This window comes from Enhydra lutris, unplaced genomic scaffold (genome assembly GCF_002288905.1).
Source record: "Enhydra lutris kenyoni isolate GAN:26980312 unplaced genomic scaffold, ASM228890v2 scaffoldscaffold4, whole genome shotgun sequence".
Taxonomy (NCBI): domain Eukaryota; kingdom Metazoa; phylum Chordata; class Mammalia; order Carnivora; family Mustelidae; genus Enhydra; species Enhydra lutris.
In genome coordinates, this window is record NW_019154088.1 from 23,281,230 (window position 1) to 23,299,159 (window position 17,930).

The 17,930-nt window shown below is 56.5% G+C and overlaps 2 protein-coding genes across 4 annotated transcripts; both read right to left on the reverse strand.

The window, feature by feature from the left end:
• Nucleotides 1-309: 309 nt before the first annotated feature.
• LOC111138893 (adaptor related protein complex 1 gamma 2 subunit) lies at nt 310-9,091 on the reverse strand. Of its 3 annotated transcripts, none has more exons than XM_022490873.1 (21): nt 8,751-9,091; nt 8,107-8,311; nt 7,555-7,679; nt 7,274-7,415; nt 7,066-7,162; nt 6,602-6,697; nt 6,103-6,183; nt 5,702-5,800; nt 5,473-5,528; nt 5,189-5,302; nt 4,863-5,003; nt 4,724-4,778; nt 4,515-4,637; nt 3,726-3,815; nt 3,513-3,640; nt 3,171-3,275; nt 2,711-2,828; nt 2,506-2,629; nt 1,019-1,182; nt 706-804; nt 310-611 (listed from the first exon to the last, which is right to left on the reverse strand). In XM_022490873.1, exons 5-21 carry the CDS (start codon nt 7,078-7,080, stop codon nt 510-512), a joined length of 1,710 nt encoding a protein of 569 aa, XP_022346581.1. In that variant the 5' UTR covers nt 7,081-7,162; nt 7,274-7,415; nt 7,555-7,679; nt 8,107-8,311; nt 8,751-9,091; the 3' UTR covers nt 310-509. The 3 variants fall into 3 exon arrangements, with proteins under 3 accessions (XP_022346581.1, XP_022346571.1, XP_022346561.1); XM_022490863.1 differs by lacking the exon at nt 7,555-7,679 and adding an exon at nt 6,815-6,891 and having other exon boundaries at nt 8,751-8,800; XM_022490853.1 differs by lacking the exon at nt 8,751-9,091 and adding an exon at nt 6,815-6,891 and having other exon boundaries at nt 8,107-8,543.
• A 1,321-nt stretch (nt 9,092-10,412) lies between these two features.
• On the reverse strand, nt 10,413-17,571 carry LOC111140627 (junctophilin 4). Its single transcript, XM_022492824.1, has 5 exons — nt 17,193-17,571; nt 15,640-16,411; nt 12,546-12,664; nt 11,696-12,228; nt 10,413-10,772 (listed from the first exon to the last, which is right to left on the reverse strand). The coding sequence occupies exons 1-5, from the start codon at nt 17,569-17,571 to the stop codon at nt 10,689-10,691; spliced, it is 1,887 nt and encodes a 628-aa protein (XP_022348532.1). The 3' UTR covers nt 10,413-10,688.
• Nucleotides 17,572-17,930: the final 359 nt, after the last annotated feature.

Below are 17,930 nucleotides of genomic sequence, written 5' to 3' on the forward strand. Positions count from 1 at the left end.
CCTCTCCCACTCTCCCTACTTGTGTTCCCTCTCTCACTGTGTCTCTGTCAAATAAAAATAAAATCTTAAAAAAAAAATCTGGAAGTTCTGTTTCATTTTGCTGCTGTGCCCTACTCTGGACCAGATTGTAGAGTGCCTCCTGTGGAAGTTTAGGGGCAAATTTGCTCCCCGACCTGGAGAGGGTAGAAAGAGCCCTTCTTTGTTGAAACAGGTTCCTAAGGCTCAAGGAAAGATACAAACTTCCTGGATAAGAAGACTCTTCCCTTGCTATGATTTGTAAATGTGTTCTATCTCAACTGTACCCAAATATGGCTTTTCCCCTCAGGATTTATTGGACTTTCATTATTTGTGGGAAGTAAGGGGACAGCACCCCCCACCCCCCCCCCTTTTTTGCAGAGGCAAATGCAGGACCAGAGCACCACCTGCTGGTCGCTGTCAGGTAGAGGCGCCAAGTGGCTGAGACCCTGGGGTGTTGGGACACAGGAGGATTTCAGACTGCATGGAGGGTGTTACTGCCACGTGTCCACGGGCAAGTTGTTCACCTCAAAGATCTCCTGCACGGACTGGCCAAAGTGGTTGTAGGTGAGGCGCAGCTTCAGCCTCAAGGGGGCCTAGGAATATGAGAGTGGAGACCAGGGTTAGCATCTGTGATTTCAGTCCCAGGGTCTTATCAACAGGGGGTGGGGTGGGTGCTCCTGAGCTCACCTTGTTAGGATTGAGGATTCTGAGAAGCTGGGTCACGGGAAGGCCACCCTGAGCTGGAACTGTGTCCCCACTGGGGGCCTGGAGCTGCAGCTGGAAACTCTGAACACAGGAGGTTGGGAAGAGCACAGTAAGGCAGATAGCTGGGCTCAGGCAACCCCTCTGCACCCAACAGTTTCAAACCCTCTTCCCATAACTCCCCAAGTGCTTGTCTCTGCATTCCCTTCCTGTCTCATTCTTCCTCCCACCCACCTCCCCTACTTAGCCTTTTTTCCTGGGGTGCCCAGGCCACCTCAAATCCTGGTCTTCTACAAACCTTGGGCACAGCAGCCTGGCAGACGAAGTGGGTGACATCAGCCCCTGAGGTGTTGATGGCAGTGACTGTGATTAAGAGCAAAGCAGGGGTTCCAGGGGGTCGAACAAAAGACAGATTCAGCTGCAGTCCTTCACGCTCAAACACTTTGAGATTTGGGATGGAAGCTGGAGTGTGGAAAAAGCAGCAGCTCAGTGTATGGGGAAGATAACAAGCTCATTCATTCATTCAACAGAAATTAAGTGAGTGCCCACTGGGTTCAAGGCAGTGCTGGAGAAGCCAGGTACAAAGTGGACAAGAAGATGAAGTCCCTATTCTGAGCTTATAGTCTAGTGGGCAAGGAAAAACAATAAACAAGAAAACAACCAAGATAATCACAGACTATTTGGTGCTATGAAGAAAATAAACGACGTCAGAGTAACTGGGAGGAATAACTTAAATAAGGGTACCTGGGTGGCTCAGTCAGTTAAGCAAATTGCCTACAGCTCGGGTTGTGATCTCAGGGTCCTGGGATCAAACCCCATATCGGGTTCCCTGCTCAGCAGGGAGTCTGCTTCTCCCTCTCCCTCTGCCCCTTCTCCTGTTCATGCTCTCCATCTCAAATAAATAAATAAATAAATAAATAAATAAATAAACAGGGGAAGGCATCTGACATTTTAGCTGAGGCCTGAAGAATGAGAATGAGCCAGTCATCTGACGTGCTGGGCAAGAACATTCCATGGAGGGACGCCTGGGTGGCTCAGTTGGTTAAGCATCTGCCTTTGGCTCAGGTCATGATCCCAGGGTCCTGGGACCGAGCCCTGCATTAAGCTCTCAGCAGGGAGTCTGCTTCTCCCTCTGCCCCTCAGCCCACTAGTGCTCTCTAGGTCTCTCTCTCAAATAAAGTAAAAAAAAAAAAAAAAAAAAAAAAAAAAGATCATTCCATGTGAAAGGAGCACAAGTTTACCAAGGGCTTCAGGTAAGAGGGTCTGAGGAGCTGAGAGGGCCATGGAGCCGGGAGTGGGAAGTATAGGAGACGGACTGGGAGGCAGCTGGGCCTCACGGGCTAGGGTATGAAGTATCGAACAAAGAGAAGGCATTGAGGGGTATCCAGGAGGGAACTGGCATGAGCTAATGAAGCCTTTTATCTATCAAGATGGGGAAGGGATGAGAGGTTCACAGCACGGAGGAGGGCATGTGGACTTCAGTCCTTGGCAAAAAAGGAGAAGCAGCCCATTTCCACCCCTCCTTTTCTTTCTTTCTTTCTTTTTTTTTTTTTAAGATTTTTTTTAAGATTTGTGACAGAGATCACAAATAGGCAGAGAGTCAGGCAGAGAGAGAGGAGGAAGCAGGCTCCCCACTGAGCAGAGAGCCCGATGTGGGGCTCGATCCCAGGACCCTGGGATCAAGACCTGAGCCAAAGGCAGAGGCTTAATCCACTGAGCCACCCAGGAGCCCCATACCCCTACTTTTCTTAAGATGTCTCCTGTCTCCCCTTTACTGAGGCTTACCTGGGGCTGGAGACACATAGGGCAGGTCAAGAAGGTGTACTAAAGAGCCTTCTGAGGAGGGTGGGGGCTGGGCAGCCCCAGAAGTGCCATCCAGGAGATCTAACAGATCCAAGAGCTTGGAGGCCTGTGGGAAAGGGCAGAAGGAGCAGGGCTAGGTGTGGAAGCCTGACCAAGTCCTCTTCCCCCAGGGGCTTCCGGCCTCCACCTGCGGCTCTGTGGGCACAAGGGCTGCTTCCGAATGCTGGGCTTCTTTGTTTTCCTTTGCTTCCTCATCCTGGGTACCACCTCGCTCCACAAGAGGCATCTTTTCCAGGATGGCAGCCCTGAGAGGATGGAATATAGGTGTGTCCCTCTGGCTGGACCGTGGGCTTTTCATAAGCAGCATGTGGGAGGACAGGTAAGACCGTGCTGAGCCCCGGGCACGTGGTGGGTCAGAGCGCCTCACTGATGTCCTAAGCTGGCATACTGCCGCTGGTTTTCGGATGAGCATGGAGGGCTGGGAGCCACCTTGGCTTCAAGGAACTATGGGTGGGAGGCTCTGACTATGGAGGAGGAAGACCGCAGGGGACGACAAAACCCTTGTACCCAGAAAGGGGTACCGGGAAAAGTGGCGTGGGGAGAGGGCAGGGGTTGGGTCCTACGCTGCGGCACAGGGACAGTCGCACCTCATGTAGTCGTACTTCTGGAAGAGTGCGTTGTACTCGATGGCCCGCTGCTGCAGCTCCACATCCAGGCAGCTCCCGTAGACAGACACCACCTGGCGGATGCGGCTGGGCCACAGGGTGTGTGTGGGTGGGCGGCCCTGCCCCCCAACTCCAGGATGTGACATGGAAGGGAAAGGCCCCACAGAGCAGGGGGACCCCCGCAATACCTGGCTCATAAGGAAGAACCTATGGACTAGGGGACCTGGGGTGTGTGCCTGGAGAGAAACTCTGAAACTGCTGGGCATGGTGAAGGGACATCTATTACTGGAGGCACCAAGAAGAGGGGCCAGGACCCTTTCTTACTTGTTGTCCCCACGGAGCCGGGTGCTGAGCTTCATGAGGGCTGTCAGCGCATAGCCTCTGGTGGCTGGCAGGGACATATGGGACTGCAGCACCTTCTCCAACAGTGCCAACACCTCCTCTTCCTCCACCTTCGCAGGAACACAGACGTAACCGTGGGGCATCTTGTCTCTCCTGCTGAGGCCCTCCTCAGTGTAACCCCGATATTGGCCTCACCTGAAGGGGCTCGGTTTCCTCACAGCTCCCCTCCAGCAGGAGGTCCCCATATTCTCCAATGCACCAGGCTGCCACTTGCACCAGTGGTTGCTGCGTGGGAGAAGAATGATGCTAAGTCAGGTTCTGGGTCCCCTCCCCACTCCCACCACGGTGACATGCCCTTATGCAGTGCAGAGATTGTGGGGTTTGGAGAGGTGGGGAAGGGAAATGTCTCCCATCGAAACAGTTACATAAGAGTTTGTCCACTCTCCTGAGCAACCCAGCTCTGTCCTGGCTCTTGGAGGTCTTCTGCCCTCTGGTGGCCAAGCATCAGAACTACATGGCCTCACCAAAAGGAGCTCAGCCAAGAGCCAAGCAAGAGGGTCCCTGCTCTGAGGAAGAGATACGTGGTTTCTGCCCATACTACTTGAGTAATATGGACATGGGAGATAGATAGTGGATAGTGGCTGGCTTCTGTTAATCCACTCAGCATTCAAGGCAGTGGAAACCTGATACACACGAACGAGCTCGATCTCATTTGATCCTCAACACAGCTCTGAGAGGTAGGCAGGGTAGAGAGTTGAGTACACAGAGCGTTAAGGAGACTTAAATCAGTCATCTGTGGCTGCAGAGCCAGGACAGAAGTTCAGGTATTCTAACTAAAAACAGGGCTCTGTCCTTGGATGTCTCTGCTGAGTAGGTGGCTGTGACCTCCAGGGAAAAGCAGCTGGGCATCAGCTGTAGGGAGCTGGTGGCTCAGGAAGGGCCAGGAGGCTCGGGCAGCCCTGGGTCTGGCGGTGCGAACAGTACTTGGGATATGTCCTCTGCCAGGGCACTGTAGAGGCGGCGCACGGAGTAGGCATGGAGCTCCTGGGCACCCCCAATCAGCTGGGTCAGGTTGGCCACTGCATCATCCCGTACATGGGTGCCTGCCTGGAGGGGATGAATGAGGCCCAGGGTTCAGGGCAGTGAACCCTGCCTGCTCCCTCCCAGCTCTCTTAGATCAGTCCCTGCCTCACCGTTGTCAGCACACGCAGGATGGTATCTATATGCCACCGCTTGGTTGGGGCAAACCTAGGGGACATAGGCCTCTTCAGCCCTCATATTGACCCTCCCCAGATTCTATCATCTCTGCCTCCTGGGCACCTGTCTCCTCACCTCTCTGCTGCCAGCAGGATGCCTGAGGCACAGTCGGCCCGCAGATCAGGGGGGCAGGATTCCAGAAAGCTCTGCAGCTCTTGCGTCATGGCTCGCACATTGGAGCTATTCACCAGAGCCAGACTCAGTTGCAGGGCCCGCCTGGCAGGAGAAAGAGGTTGTTGATACAGGGTAGCCAGGTCACCCTGAGCTATACCTCAGGCCCTCCCTTCCCCAGGCACCTGTCTCCTTAATCCCTCTACTTCAGTGGCTCTGACCTGGTCCAGGTCTTGGCTACCAGGGACTGGGCCTTCTGCCCTGCCCTCTTGTTGCTCTGTCCTACTCACCGGCTAAGGGAGGCGTCAGGTTCCCGCAGACACTCCACCACAGTGGGCCGGTGCCGCTGCACAGCACTGTGGTCAGACTGTACCACATGCAGCAACGACATCAGCGCCACATACCTGCCAGAGTGGGAGAGGACCCATCATACCATGCTCCTCAGCCCCCTCCCTGCCCCATCCTTCCCTGAGTCCTGGAATAAGAGGCACATAAATCAGGAGGCACTGGAAGGAGGAGGGCTGAGGGCCAGGGGCTCAGTGGCACAGGCTGGCCAGACACCTAGGATGATTACCTAATGTTCCTGTCACTGTTGAGCAGAAAGCGGCCGAGAATGTTGACAGCCAGGACCTATGGGAGGCAAAGGTTGAGGACAGTCAGGGAAGGAACAACGTGCTCATGAAGGAGCGTGGGCAGTAGGGCAGAGGATCGTGGGTGGGGAGGAGAAACCAGTGACTAGGACCTGTCTGCCTGGCTGGGGTTGGTGGGTGGGGCCGCAGTGGGAGAGGCATATGGGGTGATACCCGGAGGCCGGCTACAGAGCGGATGTCCATGATGGTCAGCACTGTCTCAAATAGGACTGCGTTGCCCGCATTTCGGCTGGTGTCTGTGTTAGTGGCCACCTGAGTAGATGAGAGAGAAAATGCAACTAGAAGGGGCTCTGTCCTCTCCTCAGGTCTCTGGAAGGTACCCACCATGTCATCCCTTCATCATCTAACAAAGTTCCCCGAACCCCCACGATGTGCTGGGGGCTACCACTCTGAGACAGACTGTGTCCCCATCCTCACAGAGATCATAGTCTGCAGGGAAATGGCAACGTGATTATATGGCTACCATGGGGGTGGATGATCATGTGAGGGATGCCTGGGGCCAGTACGATCTTAGAGCCACACCCCTAAGCAATGCTCACTCTCCAGACTCCCACCTGGGCCAGCAAGTCATTCATGGTCTCACTGCTTTCTTCATGGTTCCGGCCCAGGATCCGAAGCAGACGAAGTATCTGGACCTGAGATGGGTTAAAGATGGAAAGGTGGAGGGGTTCAAAGGGTAGAGTCGGGCTGAAGAGAAGAATCCAGCACTGAAGAAAGTATTGTGAGGGGCCTGGCTGGTTTCCTAGATCTTCCCTGCCCCTCCCCCTTTCCCTCCCCCTGCCCGGGTCCCTTGGGTCCTGGGAGATCAGAGGCACACAAAGCCAGGGGATTTGGAGATGGGCATTTTGTTGTTGTTGTTACCCAACTGGATTTCTGATCTTTAGGCATCCCCCACTCCCCAGACTGGTCTTGGAATTAACCTGTGCAATCCTGTGCTTGCCACCCTCCTGAGACATTCATTGACCCAGAATGTTCTCCGGGAGGTGGCCGCGAGCCATTGGGTTACTGCTAAGCCCTTTGTTCAAGGGACACAGCAGGACAGGGTCAGCCCACCTGCAGAAAGGGGTCGCTGACTCCAGATATACTGTGCTCTGCGGAGTATCCCGACGTCACCAGAGTCCAGAGGATCTGCACCAGCTGGGGCACCACCTGGAGGGAGGGCACAGCCTTACTGGGCATTCTGCCTAATCCTCTCAACCTTCAACCCCATTCTAACCCCATGGCCCCTCTTTTCCTGGCCCAGGGGTGCCCCTTCCACCAGCCCACCTTTCGAAAGTGCTTGAGGGCTGCAGGGCTTCGTTCACAGAGCTCCGTGATCAGCGTGATGGTGCCCAGCAGGACGCCTGGTGTTGAGGGGGGTAGTGAATGGTGGGCCAGGGTCACAGGAGAGTCTACTGAGTGTGTGTGTTCATGTGCACATGCTACTCTGCCCCTGGGGGCTGGTGTTCCCGTCCCATTTTTTCACTTCTGTCCACACCCAGAAGTAAGGCAGGGGATGGGGAACCCCATGGCCTTACCGTGGTGGCGTTCATGAAGCAGTTGGGCACAGGGTGGGAGGAAGATGTTAGAGAGCTCAGGGACCTTCCGGATCATGTGCACGGCGGTCAGAACAGCCTGCAGAGATCAAGGGGCTCAGAAAGGGGCAGGGGGTGCCAGGATGGACCTCCCACCTTTAACATGTGGCAAATAGAACAGTTTCCTGTGCCTAGAGTCCTGCCATCTTACCTTCTTGCGCACGTAGGGGCCTGGCTGCAGGAGCAGTTTCTCCACCTCAGTGGCCAGGTCCCGGCACATGTCAGCAGAGCCCACAGTGCTCAGAGTGCACAGGGCCAGGCCTTGTACTGCATGAATCCCCTGGCTCAGGTCACTGCAGAGTCGGGAGGGTGGTCAGTCAAGGTCGGAGAAATCCATCCTTTCCGGTACCTGCATCAGGCAGCCCCCTGGGATTTCCCAGTTCCCCACTCTCCCAGCTCCCTGATTCCAAGTGCTTCCCAGAACCCTCTCACTTCTTGATGCTGTTGGTAATGAGCAGGTGGGCATCCTGCCTCTCATCCAGCAGAAGCATGGCCCCCAGGTAGCCCACCCTCTTGTCTGTGAATCTGGGGGAGGCGATCAGTTTCAGGCACTCCATCTACAGGGAAGGGGGCAGACCAGGAAGGGGCAGGGGTGAAATTCGAGGCACTAACATCCCTTCTCTATCTTCTTTATCCCCAGATTAATTTATTGTAGCACCATTTCCCATCATCCTCCTTCAACCAAGGAAAAAGCTTAGGAAATTCAAAGTTAGTGGGTAGTTTCAAGGAACCAGGAGTCGAGGAGGATGGGAGAGAAAAGGAGGTGGCTTGAATGGGGCTGGCCAGAGAATGAAGGGTTCAGTCCGGCTTATGACCTACAGGGGTTATAATGGGGAAAGAGTTTAGCGGTGCATGCTGTGAGAAGGAAGGGCTCAGAAACTTTGTAGAATAAAAAAATCAGGGCACAGGTAGGTGAGGATGTCCAAAACCCTGCCCCTCAGCCTTCCTCATCAAACTCAGAAGGGAGGTGTCCCGGCCCGGTACCTGTCCAAAGTGGGCGGGGTAGCCCAACATGTGGACGTAGAGCAGTTTGGCCAGCTGGCGGTGCCTGTGCAGAGGGTCCCCATCGCGGAAGGAGGCGCGGATGTGGGCGCACTCCTTCTGGATCACCTCCCGCTCCTGGGCCTGGGTCTTGGCCCCACGAATTTCCTCGATTAGATCTTGAAGCTTCAAGGAAGGCACCACCATCCTGAAGGGGCAGAGCCCGTTAATGGAGAGGGTTTTGAACCTCTCGGGCTGGGAGTGCCTGGCCTTCCAGCCCAGACTCGCCCTGTACCAAGATCCTGAAGGACTGGGACCCGCAGCTACCCTAAAACCGAGCCCACATTTACCTTTCCCCATGTGGGTTTACCAAATTCCGCCCCCTCGTCACCGCGGGAGGAGAGCCCCACTACGCATGCGTCCCCGCCCCACCTAGCGCCCGTTCAGACGGAGCATGCGCCAGAACCCCGCCTATTTCCCCAACACCCCACCAACCTCCGGCACTACCTGGTTTCCCATCCCTAGCTCGTCCATTGCTTTCCTTCCGGGGTCCTGCGCTACCTCTTCCGCGGGATTCCCCCCCCCAAGGTCACACCTCAGGCGGCCTCAGCTTCACACCAGGACACCAGCCCCACCGACAGCCTCACCTGGCTGGTCTCAACTCAGCTCCTTTCCCCCCAGCGCTTCCTGGTACCGGGCCCGACGGGGGTTGGTCCTTCTCCTGGTCCTTCCCTCTTCCCGCCCCCGTCACGGGACCCCGCCCCCTCCTGGGCTGCCCGGCTGAGCTGTCTAGAATCCTCTGACCTCAGGCCTCAGGCTTTGGAGTTGAGGGCAAGGAGCTCTTCGGGCGGCAAGACTGCATAGCAGACTTGGGATTCTCCCAGAGGCCTCTTTGTACATTCTCACCACCCGAAGAGCCTCAGGAGACCTTGGGTTTGAAGCCATCGCACCCCAAAGGAGATGACAATCCCCCCCCTTTTTTGAACTTTTTTATTAATATATTTTTTTTTTTGTTAAATTTCTTTGTATTTTTTTTTCCTGCAAGACTTGGTGTTGGCGGCACTGTTGTAGTTTAACTTCAATCCCAAATTCCATGAAATAGAAATCAGAAGTAAAGGTTTAGAGGGGAGGGAGGGAGGCAGGCCAAGGAGTAAACAGAGTTTGACTAGAAAAAAAGAAGAGGGTATGTGTGATGGGCATTCCCAGGCAAGGCCATTCCTTGAGGGAGGGGATTGGCAGGCAGCTCTCGTCTGCCTCATGCAGGGGAGGGAGGAAAGATCCCCTGGGGACCCTACAGAGGGGTCCCCCTCTTCCTAGGGCTTCCTGCCCCCAGGGGAAAGCTATTAACAGGGATCAGCCACAACCTCAAACAGGGCTCTCCACCCATCTCTCACCCTGCTTTGACTCCCACCTCTGCCCTGCCTGGAAAGTGTGTGAGAGATTGGCTTCCTTTGATCCCTCTTTCTGTTGTTTTCCCATTTCACAAGATTCGGATGTGACGGGGGAAGGGATATAACCCACTTAGAGACTACTAAACTTGTTACAGCTTCTGCCGCTCTGTGAGTTCCTGTTATCTAGGCTGGTTGTGTTTCCCCGAAATGCCCCTCCCACCCCCGCTCCACAACTGCCAGAGTTGGGGAGTGGGGTCCTAGCTCAAGTGCCTCTAACCCTCTGCGGCAGAAATATCTTCTTCAGGCCCCTTAGAAATCTAATCAAAGGCCACAGGTGAGTCCAGACCAACCAAATAAACTTTTAGGGGGAGAGAAGGGGGTGGGAGAGGTCAGTGGGTAGACGTGACTGCATTGGACGATTTCTTTCCTTTACACATTGCTCTTGACAAGATATGCCACCCGGGGCGGGGGGTGGGGGTGGGGGTTGGATGAGGGGCTGGCGGTTGAGGAAAGGAAGAGGGAGATCTTAGGGAGTCATTCTACTTTTTGTCTCCCTTATCTCCTTCAGGGAAGGATAAAGTTAGGCAAGAACCTAGCTCAGCGCTTGGAGGTGAGATAGGCTCCTCCAAGGTCAGAGATGGAGGCTATACCTTCTCCAGCTCCTTCACTAGGCCTCGCAGGGACACCAGGTCCCTTGGGTCAGGGAGCCACAGCAGCTCAGCCAGTGCCTTGCCCAGTATACAGTCATCCCTTCTCCATTTTCTTCTTCCTTTCCACTCAGCTTCCAGGAGACTCCTCGGGACACCAAACCCCCACCCTCATTGAAGTTCAGGTCTAAAGAAAAGGCAGGGAAGACACGGGGCAATGGTCTGACTTAGATTTGTGTGTCTCAGAGAAGAGAGCGACTCTGAGCAAGAAAAGCCCTTCATATGTAAACAATCTAGAGAGAGAGGTGGGGTGGGGTGGGGGGGGGGGAGGGAGTGAGGAAGACAGAGACAGATTCAGAATAAATGAGAGAATCGGAAAGGAAAGCTGGAAAGAAAAAGCCAAAGACAAAACCAAAGGGGGACAGAAAAGAAAGGGAAGGAAGAAGAGAAAGAAAGATAGGAGATAAAAACAACCAGGAGGAGGAAAAGAGAAAAAGGCAGGTCAAAGAAGTGAAGAGGCAGCAACCGAAGCCAGAACTAGGCTGGGCTAGGTGAGGAGCTGGGAGAACAGGAACGCCAGGCTGAGGTCCAGGAGGGCCACGGCTCCCACCACCAGGGGGTTGGCAGCTCCCTAGAGAGACAGTGGGGAAAGACAGTCTCAGTCCCTGAGGACCATATCCAGCGACAGGTCCCACCTTCCTGCCCTGGCAGAGATGGCAAATCTGAAGGGTCCCAGGCACCTCTCCTCAAAGGTCAGAGCAGGGGCATCTCCAACCTTTTTGGAACTGCAAAAACACCTCTCTTCTCCCAGGCAGGGCCCCTCCTTCCCTCTGGCTCCCTCAAGTCAGGAACAGCCCTTTCTCCCCCTCCCTCCACTCCCCTCCCACTAGCATGTCACGTGGCCCAGGCAGAAGGTGCCTGGCCTTAGTAGCAGACTTTGGCAGCAGCAGTTGGTACTGCAGTAAAGCAGAGAGGGATGAAGGGGTGAGGATGTGGTTGCTAGGAAACAGGAGAAGGCCTGGAGTCCAATCAGAATACAGGGTTCTGGGAAAACTCCACCCCTCCCAGTTTTCTGCCTCCTTTCCCATTTCCCTTCTTCCCAGGAGAGGGAGGGGGAGTCAGGGTAGGGAGGGAACAAGCTTTTCCTTTTTTATTTCTGGGCACCAAAGAGACAAAGTGTGGAGGTGGGGGTGGGGGTGGAGTAGGAAACCAAGAGCTGGAAATTATATGGAAGGAGAACAGTGAAAGATGTTTTGGCTCTCTCGTTCCTTATTGGTAACCTTGGGCAAATTACTTTAAGTGCTCTGGGCCTCAGTTCCCTCATCTGTCAAATGAGGGAGCTGGAGATGAAGGTCTCCAAGGTTGCTTGCAGCTCACAAGTTCCCTATTTTTTTTTTTTTTTTTTTTGGTGGGATATGGTCCAAGAGTGTGCAGGAAGAAAGGAAGCGGAGTCCAAATCAGAGCCCCTGAAGGGATCAGAGAGGTCTGGAAATGATGAGAGGCAAGGCTTTGAGGAGAAAAGGGGCCACAAAGCGGGAACGGAGGGCAGCTCACCGGCTGGGCGGGCCTCTCAGTTGCAGCAGGCTCCTCAAGCTCTTCCGTCAGGCACCCGGCCTCGGGACCCCTCGAGGCTGGGTCCCTCAGGACCGGCATGGCCATGGGCTCAGGCTCCGAGCCCCCTGGGGCTCTCAGCTGGGGCAAGGGCTCTTCGTCTTCCCCTTCCTCCTCTCGAAGACTTCCGGAGCTGTCGCTGCAGCCTCCAAGAAGTGGGGAACCGTCTCTGGGCCCGGGCCCCTGCATCCCAGCCTCGTCCTCGGCCTCATAGCCAGCTAGTTCCTCTGACTGTTCACCGGGGCCCCCCCACTCCTCAGGCCAAGCTTTGGGGCTGGAGAAGGGACCCCGGTCCCCTCCAGGAGGCAGTGGGCTCCGGCGGGCAGGGGGTCGCCAGGGTTGGCGGGAGGAGGCAGGACTGCTGGGCAGTTCAGGGGAGCCCTCTGAGGGGGTCAGTCCATTCTCGTATACCCCAGGGCTGTCCTCATCCAAGGGTTCTGTGTCGGAGCCTTCTGAGTCCTGCCTGGGTCTGCGGCCTGTGGCAGGGATAGCTAAGAATCAGAGGGGCCTAATGGCCTTGGGCAGCAAAAGCTAGAGCTTTAGTCCACTGCCTGGGCACCTCCCAGGCTTACGGCCTCTCATAGCCAGACCCCAGGCCCCAGATCCTGAGTCTTCATTACCCTATTTTATAAATTCCCAGTGCCACTGCCCCAAACAACTGGGTCTGGCCCCCCACCCTCATCCCCTTGGATCTTCATACCTTGGATTTTTCCATCCCCAGTCCTCTGCAGGGACTTCCTCCCCTTCCCCTGCCCCTGAGCCCCTCCAGCTCCCCGGGCCACCCACACCTCACCTGGGGCCTCTAACATAGGTTGCAGGTCCTGGGCTATCAGTTTGGCCATTCGAGCTGCCTCCACAGCCTTCTCGGCGACACTGCTGGCTGCCACTGCCTTTAGAAGGGCATCTGCCGCCCTGCCGGGGTCCAGGGACAGGAACTTAGCAGACCTGCTCAGATGCTCCAGCCCCCTGGTCCACGTCCCCACCACATCATGTCCTCTGGATGGGAGCTCATCTCTGGAGTACTCAGTCTTGCTCACGCACTGCCTGCTGCTCCCCTCCCTGGCCTGGCAGGGCAGCAGGCCTCTGCTTTCCACCCATAGACCTGGGCTGTGCCTGCTCTCATCACACTCCCCTGCTCCTCTCACACCTGCCACCATCATGTCCTGTAGTAACACTTCCCTTCCTCCAGCCACAGCCACCGGCTGCCCTCCACTCCTTCCCAGGGATAGATGAGACCTCACGCTCTTAGCACACTTCTCTACAGTCGCACCTGCTTGGGTTTTCCCAGCAGCTTCCCCCTCCCTGCCCGCCTTGTTCTGGGCCACTGGCTCCCTGTGCCTGGAGCTTTGCCTCCTTCCCCATCATCACTGCTAACCCTCCTAATGTAACCCTGCCCCTTCCCTGCACCTGACATGACAGATTAACAGGCTGTTTTCCTTTAGCCTCTTCTGTTGCCACACTGTTCTCGCCCCTAGGTCACTGCCCCTGCCTCCCTGGACCATCACATCCTTTCTGAGTTCTGGATTTGGGGTAAGCATGAGTCCCACCTTTCTGCTCTTTCTACTCCCTATCCAAGGCACCGTGAATTTCTCACCGTTGTGATTATCTCTTCCAAGGAAAATCTTAGCTTCCTTCCCTTCCACATGTCCCTCCCATTGTGCCCTGCTCCCTGGGTACAGGCAGCCTTGAAGCATTATTGGTCCTTTCCCCACAGTGGTTTCCCAGTTCTCCCTCTAATGTCAGATGCTTCCTCAGTTTCCCTTCTGTCTCACCCTCTGCTGCTAATCGCAGACGTCCCATGGTCTTTCAATGAGTTCTGTCATACTGACTGAAGGTGACGCACAAAGAGGCAGAGGTAAATGTAATCAGTTACACTTGGGCTTAAATGGATCAAGACCCCACTCCTGGCCCCAGGCTTGTTTTATCTGGCTTAGGAAGGCAGTCTGGGTACCGGGGGAGGGAGAAGGGTGGTGATGTTCACTGTAGTCTTAAGCCTACCCCCTCTTTATGTACCTTGGGAGATATGGTCAGCCACCTCCCCTCAAACCTGCTGGGTGAAGGACTTTTAGAGCCTGTTTGCAGGGACCTCAGATAACCCTGTTCTTCTCCCTTTGTGCTGCCAGACTGTATATGACTAGCCTTGCCCTGAAACTAAACTGGTCTCAGGGTTTAGGGTGGAGGATGACGATCAAAGTCTTGGGTTACATGGAGTTCTGTCGGGAGCCAAAAACTGCAACACTGACAAGAGGCTGTGTTTTTGGGTTTGGAGGGTGTAGATGAGCAAGTCCTAGGCAGAAGACCCAGTCATCAGGCCAGGCTCAGGCTACCTGGCAGGGGCACCTGCTGCTGAGGCTCTGCTGTTTCCATGGCAGCTGGCAACCAATCAGGTTTGCCAGGCCTGTTGCTGGGGAGACCAACCAGCCTCCTCCCACTGACTGATCTTTCAGCTACTGAGATCAGTTTTTCCTGCCCCTGCCTGTTCCTCATCTAGACTAAAGGGCTCCCTGGTGCCCTGCCCTCCCTCTTCCCTGGCTGAAGGCCCAGACTCTAACCACCTAGACACCGAGATGTAGCTACAGATAGACACGCCTGGCTCAGGCATCTACTTTGGGTATGACACATTCCTACAGGGACACCTTGGTCAGCCCTTATACAAACTCCCTGAAGCATATGTGGACGTATCTTGGCCTCTGATCCTGTGAAACAGTTCCAAATTTAAACAAAATGCTTCCACTGTACCCTCCCTTTTAAAGAAAATGCAACATACAAAAATTCACATGTATGAGTTGTATAAATCAGAGGTCTGAGAACCTCATTACAGATGGGTTTTTGGCTTTTAGATCTGTGCTATCTAATCCAGCACTTAAAATGTGGCTAGTCTGATCTGAAATGATGCGCTATAAATATGAAGTATACTAAATTTCAAAGACTTAGTAAAAAAGGGGGGAATGTAAAGTCTCTCATTAGTAATTTTATGTTGGTTATAGGTTAAAAAGATCAAATTTTGGATATATACTTGGTTTAAATAAAGATGTTACTATTTATGGGGCACCTGGCTGGCTCACTCAGCGAAGTGTGGGACTCTTGATCCCAGGGTTGCTTGAGTTCCAGCCCCATGTTGGGCCTAGAGCTTACTTTAAAAATATGTAATAATTAAAATCATTTATTTTTTTATTTTTTCACATGGCTACTAGATTAAAAATTACATATTCGGCTTCTATTATATTCCTACTGCACAGTGCTGCTTTACATAATAAGATAATGCATGGACATGTAATCTGATTTACGGAGAGAAAATTTCATTTACAGGTGAGCCTCCTCCCCTCAAACCTTTCTCAGTTAGTTGGGTAAAGGGAGGCAGAGGAGGCAAATCTAAGAGGCTCTCCTCTCAGTTGGATAGGTCAGCTGTACAAATTAGATCTACCCAAGGCTGGAGGCTGAGATAACATCAGTCCATGGGCAAGCAGGGAGGTGGCTAGGAACGCACATTCCCTGTCTCTCTGCCCAGGGTTGCTGCTCCCAGCTGCAAGAGGAACACTGGGGACAGGTTTCTGAGCCTGTACAAGCCAGCGCTCCTTGCTACTCCCACACACAACAATGACACACATCCCCACAAAAGACACTAAGACACACTTATGGTCTAACACGGCTTCCCTCAAATACCCAGCCACCCACAGTTACACCCACATCCACCTGTAGCCTCAGATATAAACACTCCAAATACCCAGGGCTACAACTGCTCGGCCTCGGGCCTGCTCTCCCCTACTAGGCCCCAGGCCTTTGGTCGTGGTCCTCCTGTAGGCACTACCTACGCCCCCCACCCCCCAGCTGTCCCCAGGGTACCTTCTCCACTTAGCCCAGCTTTGGCCTCTGCAGCGGATGCCCACCTGGCAGCGGCGATCTCCTGGCGCTGGCGGGCAGCACTCACGGCTCGACGGGCGCCTTCGACAGCCCTGTCCACCTTCTCCTTGACTTTGCCCCGGCGAAGGGCCAGAGGCAGGAGGCTGCGCACACGCCCCCCGTGCACCAGCCGGTTGCGCTTGTACTTGCCCTCCTCGCGGGAGCCGTCCGGGCGGGTGGTGCGTCCGTAGCCGTGCCGCCGGTTGCCCAGCCACTCGCCCTCATAGCGCAGCCCATTGGAGCGCTGGCTCACGCCGAAGCCGCTGCGCCGGTCGGCGCGCCATTCGCCCGCATACACCTCGGTGGCAGAGCCCTCGATGAGGGCGGGCGGGACTGGGGCCGGAGGCCCGCTGGCCTCGGAGCCCGGGGGTCCTGTGCTGCCCACCTCGCTGCTCACCTCGCTGCGCAGGGAGCCTCGCTTGCTGCCCAAGGAGCTGCGGCGCCCGCCCGCCCGGAGCCCGCTGAGCAGCAGCGAGCGGCGGAAGAACCCGCCGGCCGCGGGGGTGCGCTTTCGGGAGGACGCGCCGTCAGCGTCCCCCGGCCCGGCCAGCACGAAGCCTCCCCGGGAGCCCGAGGCCGGACTGCCTCCCTCGTCGCCCGGCAGGGGCAGGGGCGGGGGAGGTGTCGGGGGGTCGCTGTGGCCAGAGTCCAGGGAGGTGCGGCGGGGAGAGCGCAGCAGCGCGGCCTGATGGTAGGGCACACTCTGGCGCACCCCGTAGCCGTGGCGCTTCCCGGCCTGCCACTGGCCCTGGTAGGTGCCTGCGGGCGGGGTAGGACGGGGAGAAAGGGTCAGGACCCGCTGCTTCCTGCACCCTCGGCCCCAAGCACCCCTGGAGGCCTACGTGTCGGGAGGGAGAGGTGGGGCAGTTAGCGTGGAGGTTGAGGAAGAGCACTAGGAGCCGGGACGGGCCAGGTTGGGTCAGAAGATGTGGAAGGGCGGAGTGAAGGCCGACAGATAGCAGGAGATCTGTGGGTTTGGGGCGTGCAGGTAGACAAGGGAAAGGGGGAGGGACAGGCAGGCTGGGGTGTGTAAAGGACAGATAGTCCAGAGGGTGTGAGGGACAGGCTGACGGGGTGTTTAAGATAGTCATGTGACAATCAGGGCGATGAGGGGCAAGCTGACTGAGGAAATGTGAGGCGACAGCAAAGCAAAGGTGTTAGGGACAGGCGGATGGGGGGAGAGGGGTGGTGTGGGACAGACAGAGAGGAGGGGTGGAACGGACAAGCAGATGTGGGGGTGAGCGTCAGGTAGACGGGGGTTGTAAGGGACAGGCAGATAGGGAGGGGATGAGGGCAGGCCGACTGCAGACCCGGGAGAGGGAGAAGCGGGCAGGGGCCAGAGCGCTGAGGAAGGCGTGTGCGAAGGGAGGAGAGGGCGGCAGGATGGGCGCAGGGGGCGCATATGGGTGGGGGAAGGCGTACAGAACAGCGGGGCAGGCGGAAAGGGGCAGATGGCCGGGAAGGCGGACGCGGGACAGGCGGACGGGGAGGCGCACGCGGACGAGCAGGCAGACAGACAGTAGTGGGCCGGGCCGCGCACCTCCGTCGGAGTAGGTCTCGGTGCCGTAGCCGTCCTGGAAGCCGTCCTTCCAGAGCCCGGCGTAGCGCAGGCCCGACACGCTCTCCCACACGCCGCTGCGCCCCTTCAGCCCGCCCAGCCACTCGCCGCGGTACGTCCAGCGGCTCTTGCGCTCCACGCCCAGCCCTTCGCGCTTGCCCTGCTGCCAGTGGCCCTGGTAGCTGTGTCCGCCGGGCCCCGTGAAGACGCCCAGTGACTCGAAGCCGTGCGCCCAGCAGCCGCTGTACTCGCCCTGGGCGCCGGGCCCCGTGCACACGCCGTAGCCATGTGCCCGCCCCGCCTCCCAGCCCCCCACGTAGCAGCCCCCGTCGTCAAAGTCGAACTTGCCCCCGGGGGACATGCATGTAGTTGGCGCGGCCTCAGCCCCCCGGCGGCTCAGCGCATCCTGGGGCTGGAGAGCCGGCTGGGGGCCTGCAAGCCGGGCGAGGCCTGGGGGCGGGGGCAGTTAGACCGGGGCCGGGCGGGGGGGCCCCAGCGCGGGCTGGCAGGGCCGGACCCTCATCCTGAGTGGCTGCAGAGAAAGAGGGGGGAAGTGGCGAGCGATGCCCCTCCTCTTTGCCCGCCGCTCCCTGGCCCAGTGGCTCTGGGGCATCAGCACCGCCCCCCAACCCCCCACCCTTCGGCAGCGTCTTCCAGCAGCTCCTAAGCTTTGTAGGCATGGGGGCTCCCCCACCCCTCCGTCTTTGTAGAGGGCCCCTC